The sequence below is a fragment of the Micropterus dolomieu genome, linkage group LG08, assembly GCF_021292245.1.
Source record: "Micropterus dolomieu isolate WLL.071019.BEF.003 ecotype Adirondacks linkage group LG08, ASM2129224v1, whole genome shotgun sequence".
Taxonomy (NCBI): Eukaryota; Metazoa; Chordata; class Actinopteri; order Centrarchiformes; family Centrarchidae; genus Micropterus; species Micropterus dolomieu.
In genome coordinates this window covers 13,058,193-13,065,909 of record NC_060157.1, presented here as the reverse complement: position 1 = coordinate 13,065,909, position 7,717 = coordinate 13,058,193, and the positions used below count along the sequence as shown (strand labels likewise).

General features: G+C 38.1%; 1 protein-coding gene across 2 annotated transcripts; it reads right to left on the bottom strand.

The window, feature by feature from the left end:
- Window positions 1–452: 452 nt before the first annotated feature.
- Window positions 453–7,717, bottom strand: LOC123974704 (cytosolic sulfotransferase 3-like). Of its 2 annotated transcripts, none has more exons than XM_046055551.1 (8): window positions 7,327–7,717; window positions 4,755–4,910; window positions 4,498–4,626; window positions 3,922–4,022; window positions 3,696–3,822; window positions 3,512–3,609; window positions 1,607–1,781; window positions 453–1,520 (listed from the first exon to the last, which is right to left on the bottom strand). In XM_046055551.1, exons 1-8 carry the CDS (start codon window positions 7,364–7,366, stop codon window positions 1,408–1,410), a joined length of 939 nt encoding a protein of 312 aa, XP_045911507.1. In that variant the 5' UTR covers window positions 7,367–7,717; the 3' UTR covers window positions 453–1,407. The 2 variants fall into 2 exon arrangements, with proteins under 2 accessions (XP_045911507.1, XP_045911508.1); XM_046055552.1 differs by having other exon boundaries at window positions 3,738–3,822.

Sequence of the window (7,717 nt, the reverse complement as noted above, 5' to 3'; positions counted from 1 at the left end):
GTAGCAGAAGATACTTATAAAAGGCAAATAAACCTTTCTGATAGCCTACAATGAGGATAAATGCACCAAATACATTGTTAACAACGTAATTGCATACTCCCAGACACACACCTTTTATGACACAACACAATAAAATATAATTCAGTGCTAAATATTTATATTTAAGTAAGAATCAGAAATTCATGATCATGATACAGTGAAGGTAAATGAAACAAATATTTTTGCACATTTGTGACATATGAAATATAGTTAATATGCGACAATATGTGATGTTAATTTAATTTGGCCTGGCTGCAGAGGAGAGATGCTAATCTCCAAGGCAGGCACTCTCATATAAAGAGGTATGGACGTCTGATGTTCAGGAGATGACAATACCAAAATACAGCAGGTCAAGGATGTTGGAGACCCAAGGTGTTTCCAAAAAGAAAGATGAAAGAAAATGTTAATCCATCTACAAAAAACTCTTTTTTATTTTGAAACAAAACATATCAGAAGAGCAGTGTACACATAGTATGATCAAATTACATACACACCTTAATAAACTGGCCCAGCAGAAACCCGTGTGAGCATAACAAAAAGGGGGGAGAAATTCACAGTAACAGAAAATGCTTAGTGACCAAATTAAGCTCAATCAAATAAGTCCCAGGATGTTGCATTGGCACACTGCACAACATGACTCATCATACTTACAGATTATTAATTATCTTATATTGTGTGCCATTTCTTGGCATTGTACATTTTGCGCCCCATCTGGTCATCTAGGTGACCAACAAAGTCCTCTTCTCTTTTATATCTCATTTATGGTTTCATTTATATGCGTCATCGCTTTCTTATTGAGTGTTGCTGCGTTCATAAAATGATCAAGAAAATTCAACTTTCTGCCACTTTTATAATATGGAGTTGAGTTTCAATAACATGATAAAAGTAAAATTTTTGAAGTAAAAATCATATTCTTTCTGTAATCACAGGGGGAGAAAAAAAAGTATAAATGTCTTGTTATGGTAGGAGATGCAACTGATTCCAGGAGACTAGAAGGGGCGGTGGTACAGTTATTCAATAGGACCCATCGCTGCAGTGAAACGAGCAAAGACAGGCTTTCATTCCCAAAGTGATCACAAAATCCAGACGATCGTTTTATGTATTACATGATCATTTATAAAACGTGTGGGTGAATCGTCTTTTACAATGTTTAAACATACACTGATGTTATTTCCAAGAGACTGTTATTGATTACAGCTGTTATTTACAAGATTCAACAACTGATAAACATATGAAAGTTGTCAGTCGACATCACAAGAGAATTTTGTCACACAAAATAAACACTATCCTTGACAAACATAACATTTGACTCAGGAACATCAACATTATAATCAAATGAATCACAGTTCAGGACTCTTCATTAAGCCTTTAAACTTCAGTACGAAACTTCAGTGTAGGATTCTTCATCTTCTGCTTGTAGTCCTCCTCAAACTGTTTATCCTGGGCCACAGTGAAATGGTTCTTCCAGTCACCAACTTTCCCTGGAGAAGCAGAGAGAATTATTCAGGCGATTTAAAATCAATCAGCGATACATGGTTTCTTTGCCAGTGGACATTTTTTAGTGTACCTTTTCTCATGAAAGGAGACACCCTGTGATTCATAACTGGGACAGAGGAATAGTTTGTCATTTTGTTTGCTTTCATGTTGTCAAACGTCACTCCATTTGTGACTCTTTCCTTCTCTTCAGCTGAAGGAGACAAGCCAAGGAAGGAACAGAGACGGTCTATCTCTCGTCCACAGTCCTGCAGAAAAAGTAACAATCTCAGCCTTGTGACAAATAAAATAAAATAAAAGATACATAGTTATCTTTCTGACCAACATCCAGACTTACAAAGATTATATTATGCTTATTAACACGTCTCTATACAAAACTGATGCTCCCCCTGCTGGTTATGATGTGCACATGATTGACTCATGATGTCATGAAGTCTGGTCTGATTAATGGAAAACCAGTGGTGAGGGGGTGGGAACCTTCACTCTTCACTTTTGTCCACTTTCCGGCCTTGGCAGCAGCAGTTGGTGATTTTGACCTGTGTTATGTAGTCTTTGTTTTTTTTGACTGGTCCGGTAGTCCTGATTTCTTGGCTTTGGTTAAGGTTGGTTTAGGGTAGAGGGAAGACTCCAGGGGCCTGTACCATGAAGCAGGATTTGAGCTTAACCAGATAACTTCAGGGTTAACCCTGGGTTTTCAGTCCCAAAATGGTTACCACAGTAGATTGCCTTGGTAACATGTTGAATGACTAACCTGCTTTGGAGCAGGTTATGTTCCAGATAAGAGATCAACTCTATAAATTAACCACCTACTGACCAATCAGCTCTTTTGGGCGGCTGTGGCTCAGGAGGTAGAGCGGGTTGGCCGTTAATCGGAAGGTCGGCGGTTCAATCCCTGGCTCCCCCTGGTTGCATGTCGAAGTGTCCTTGGGCAAGATACTGAACCCCGAATTGCCCCTGGCGGCTATTCCGCCAGTGTATGAGTGAGTGTGAATGTTAGTTTCCGTTTGAGCACTTAGGCTCAGTGTATGAATGTGTGTGACTGGTGAATGCAGATGTAGTGTAAAAAAAAGTGGTCGAAAAGACTAGAAAGGCGCTATACAAGTACGGGAAATTTACTCTTTTGGGAAATAACATCACCACCCGCAGGAAATCCCACACACTGTTTTATAGGCCGCTTTCATGTTTGCTGCGGTATAGCGATTTCATCCTAAAGAGACTGATTAAAGCACTAAAGCCTTGTAGACTACTACTTGAAGGCTTTTAAGATATGACAATAAACCTACTTATGGCTTTTGAAATGTCTATATTTTTTATTTGCTTTCAAGTCTGTTTCACAAAGACTGTCGCTGGCTGAATATCATGAGCATAGTTTGGTAGGCCTTTTGAAATTAAGTTTAATATGAATTTATTTTATATTGGTAGCTATCTTGTATTATAGAGACTGGTCATGTACCACCCCACCTTTTACTATTTGAAGCGCAGGTAATGTGGGGGAGTTTTCAGTTAGACAAATTCAATAGCATACTCATATCTGTACAGAAATATGAAGCTGGAGCTAGGAGGCAGTTAGCTTAGCATAAAGACAGGAAACAGGAGGAAACAGCTAGCCTGGCTTTGTCCAGAGATATCAAGAATTTACCTCAACTAGCAACTCCAAAGCTCAAATTAAAAAATAATTGTTTAATTTGTACAAAAACTAAAATGTTTAAATGACACATCGCTGTCACAATGGCTGCTTCAGTTTGATTCAATTGTATTGCTTATTCTGCCCGTCTGCTCCATTCCTCCAAGCCCCTGCCTCTCTAAGCAACTTTTCATCCCACCATTCACAACCTCTCCACAAGATGTCAGTTTCCAGCCCTTCCCTGTCACCCAATCTTTACCTGCCCCTCATTTTCTCCAGTCAGCCAACCGGTCTATATACAGTGAACCAGCCCCTTCTACCTGAACCCAAAAAAACAAACACTCCTTAGCTTACCTCAATCAGGTCTTCATAGAACATGTAGTGAAGGTTTGAATATGTCTGTTTCTTCTCCCACCAGCCGTTCACATGGTCATACCATGACCCAAATACCACTGAAGCCAAAGAATATATGAGGAGAGATTTTATAGTTGAGATGACATTGTGCCTCCTTTTTACATTAAAACTACTTTGAACTTACTCTTTCCCTCCATGAAATCCTTTAGAAACGTGCTCCAGTCACCTGGTTCTGGCTGGGCAATGTTCATGCGGTTAAAGTGGAAATAGGATACTGCACTGTCCTTTGCATTACGAGCCACATAGATTATCTACGCAAAGAGAAAACACTCAATTATAAATTTATCTGCACTCGGGGGTTCATAATTCACATATTTAACAGACTAAATACAGTATGTGCCTGGCTTTACCCTGCTGTTCTGCTCCCAGAAGGACTTGGGCACAAACTGGACTGGTAGATGAGTTTTAATGAGACGAGGAGTGGTGGGAAGCTGGTCTGCCAAGTCTTTACCTTTGTGAAGAGAAACATTAGTGAGACAGAAAGACTTGTTTAGATTCCTAAACTGCCAAAAAAGTTGTACAATAAATTGCTTCAGATACATTTTACTTGGCACGAGTTTACACACTGAAAATAACAATGATGAGTCAAATGTTAATGTGAAAACAATGTGACAATGTGAAAGGGGTCTTATGTAGCGATGGACATAGTGAGAGTAGCTCTCCTTGACATTACAGAGGCCCATTACTTCACTGTTTCACTATCATAGCGTTTGTGACTCCAGAAAACAGCTGTTTTCACTGAAAAACCTAAAACTTACTGTACTACCTGCTCAACACCAGACAAAAAAAGTTCAGCAACTAGCTGAACAGTGTGAGAGTGTGGTAATAAGCACACAATCACCATAATAAAGAGATTAAGACGCAACATGCACTGTTGGTTTTTGTTTGTTTACAGTGTAAAGATCTGATTGGGCCCATGATTCAACCTGAGGGTCGAGAAGGTGTGCTGATCTCCAGAAACGGCACTCTTTCATGAATAGGAATGGACGCCTGGCGCTCTGGAGATGTCTGGCCAAAATACAGAAGATCCAGGATGTAAGAGACCCATGTGGTTCCTGAGATTAAAACACATGAGTACATTGTGTTCAGTGGCCTTAACATAGGGAACATATCAATCCAGGGCATTCAACATAAGTAAAACCATGATGCCACAAGTTCCATGCTCTTACTCACACATCCCCACCTGCTTTAGGGTAAGTAGCTATAAGAATATCATCTGGTCTGGCTTTGAAGTTCTGTACGCTGTCCCAGTTCTCAGTGACATGTTTGATCATGGAGACTCCATGGAAGTCAAACAATGTTGGACGAGGTGGCAGCTCCATCTGTGACATGTCTAAATCTAAATACGAATATGATATTTTGATTATAGACAACCTAAACAAATTAGTCAGTAATCATCTTGAATCTGTATCATTCATTCTTTTGATATTTAATACAGAATCCAAGATTGAATTAAAAAACAAATTGTTTTTCCTTAGCAAATTAATTTATGAATCCAAGTTATATACAAATAGCCTAAGTGCTTTTTTTGCCGTAGGCTACTTTGGATTTAAGTCAAAAAAAGACGTTTGAATTTGATATTTAATGTGTCCCATTTGTATAACCAAAGAATGTAATGAGTCTGTGGCGACCAACAGTTGTTTTTTTCAGTACAATTGACAAAGGCGGAGACCAGAAATCAGCTTGTTTTCTTTTTGTTTTTAACAACAAAAACGAATTCAGCACAATGTCTTGTTTTCCATTATTACTGACAGAACAAATTTAAAACTCAGTATTTCCTTTCGTTGGTGGGTGGGACTTCATCAACCCCTTGCTTCTGATTGGATAGTGTGCTCTATCAGTTATGTTTGTGCTTCAGGCTACTCTTCAAAATTAAGGTTCTTCCAAAGAATTTCTATTACTGCTGTGGTTCTCCTTCTTTGCCTTAAAACGATGTAATGTATACACAAAAATATGCACTCCGTTGACAGTTTATTAAAAAACACTATTTAAATAATGCTATAAATCCCCCTTAATGATTAAGAGATTAACAGTTTATACGAGGTGGCGATTCAACTGTATGATCATTTTGGAGCATGTTTGTGGTGCTGTTAAACTAATGAATTAAACAAAGGTGTTTCTGTTATTTAGTCTAGCCTAACAGATTAATAATTATTTTAGTAAATGGTGTGGACAGTAACGTGTTCTCAATATTATAAAGATCAATGTGGCATTGAACCAATTTTACACAAAATGACCAGCAGGTGTCACACTGCACCTCCATCAGCTGTGATCACCTGGAGCCACTTGAGAAAACAGCTCCACTGAGTTAATTCTGCAGTGTTTACAGATTCATCCTACCTGATATGGTCTAGTTAGGCATAGATTTATGTCTACTCAAGACTACATTTGAACAATTCCCTGAGTAAGAGAAAGGGGTTTTGCACCTTTGTAGCCATAGATTATCATTTGGCACAATTATGTCTGAAGCGATCCATCCATACCGTTGAAAAATAGCCTTGATGGCAGATGCAAGCCAACAAGACTAAATAACCATATCATATATTATTAATTACTATTACCCTCATTTTATCAAATTTGCAAATAAAACAGCTGCTATAGCCAATCAGAAGCAAGGGGTTGATGAAGCCCCACCCACCAATGAATATAAATAGAGCATAAAAAATTTGTTTTGTGAATAATAATAAAAAACAAGACAAAAAAAAAAAGCCAATTTCTCTCCCTACTAGGCCACCACAGCTTCATCCTATGCATTTCCCCAGGGGCAAGCATTTATCTATCACTTGCTATCTGTCACTGATTCTATTTATCATTTTTCTTGTGCTTTCATTCCACGTAAACCCGCTCGTTGTGTGCAAAGTATGGTGCACGCGTCTTCTCCAATTATGAAACTTTATAACCACAAACTGCTATTTTAATACAGGCTACTGAAAAATATGCAAAACACATATAAAAAACATGCTGCTGACTGAACAGATAAGGCACCAGGATTAACTAAACCTGGCTGTTAGCATAGTGTGGAGCAGGCTAGCTGTACAGAATAAATCGCCATGCTAAATTATGTGCTACTGCTTTTGTGAAACCGAGTCAAGGCTTAATTCAGCCAAGATATCTGGAAAATCCCGGCTTAATCCGCTATCTTGGTTTTGTGAAACAGCCCTCTGATGTTCACTTACATAAATATGTACTTTTAGAGAGATAGACTAAGGATTTTGAGCAAATTAAGGGTTTTTGCAGGTAAACAGCTGTATATTGCTCTTTGTACGATCTGTTTTAAGAAATGCGCTTGTCGTGGACATTGTATCTTGCTTGTGAGGGATTAAACAAATAACTGAGTAACAACCAACCGTTGTCTTTGAAGAATTTATCAATAAAAGAGAGTAAACAGAGAAGTGCAAAAACACATTTACAGCTGGTCCAGAGACCTGCTGCTGAGACAATGCATCTATTATTATTAACATCTATTATCTATTAGAAATTATCTGGTAGAGCCTTCATTTTAAAGAGTAGCAAAAACATAATTGATGGAGCACACCAGCCAATCTGAAGCAAAGAACTGATGAAGTCCCCCCTACTAATAAAAATGAAAATGTTTAATTTGTTTTGCTAGTAATAATGGAAAACAAGACATTGTTTTCCATTCGTATTTTTATGTTTAGATAAAAAAAGAAAAAGCGGGGTTTTTTTGTTTTTGGCCCAAAATTCAAAAAACTGTCTATTTCTGTTTTCTGTACCAAAACAAAAAATAAACATACCTTGGTCAAATGTGCTGGGAGTCATAGAATAATGTTGCATTTGCGTGCTCCTCGGATGGTCATGTCATGAGTTGGACTTCGGTCACGGTGTTCATGATGCTTAATGTAGGCGACTAGCGAACTCTAACGTAAAAGCACGTATCGTTAAACATTCATCAACGAGCAGCAAGTGCTGCCGTGGGGGTCTGGGTATCTCTGGATAATCCGTAAGTCGTTTGTAATACAAAAACGAAAATACCGTTTATGTGTTTTTTGTTTCAAAATGAAAAACCAAATAACCATTTTTGGTGACAGAATCAAAAATCGAAAAACCAATTCAAAACGGCCCGTTTTTCGTTTTTGGCAATTTATTTTATTGTTATTCATTTTCGAACAAAGTATGAAGAGAGTC

What these genes read in the sequence shown, in the direction of transcription:
- LOC123974704 (XM_046055551.1), bottom strand. Translation starts at nt 7,366, where the DNA reads ATGCAACATTATTCTATGACTCCCAGCACATTTGACCAAG. An exon ending in TCCCAGCACATTTGACCAAG is followed by an intron (nt 4,911 to 7,326) that starts GTATGTTTATTT and finishes ATTCGTATTTAG; the next exon opens with ATTTAGACATGTCACAGATG. An exon ending in AGCTACTTACCCTAAAGCAG is followed by an intron (nt 4,627 to 4,754) that starts GTGGGGATGTGT and finishes TTTTAATCTCAG; the next exon opens with GAACCACATGGGTCTCTTAC.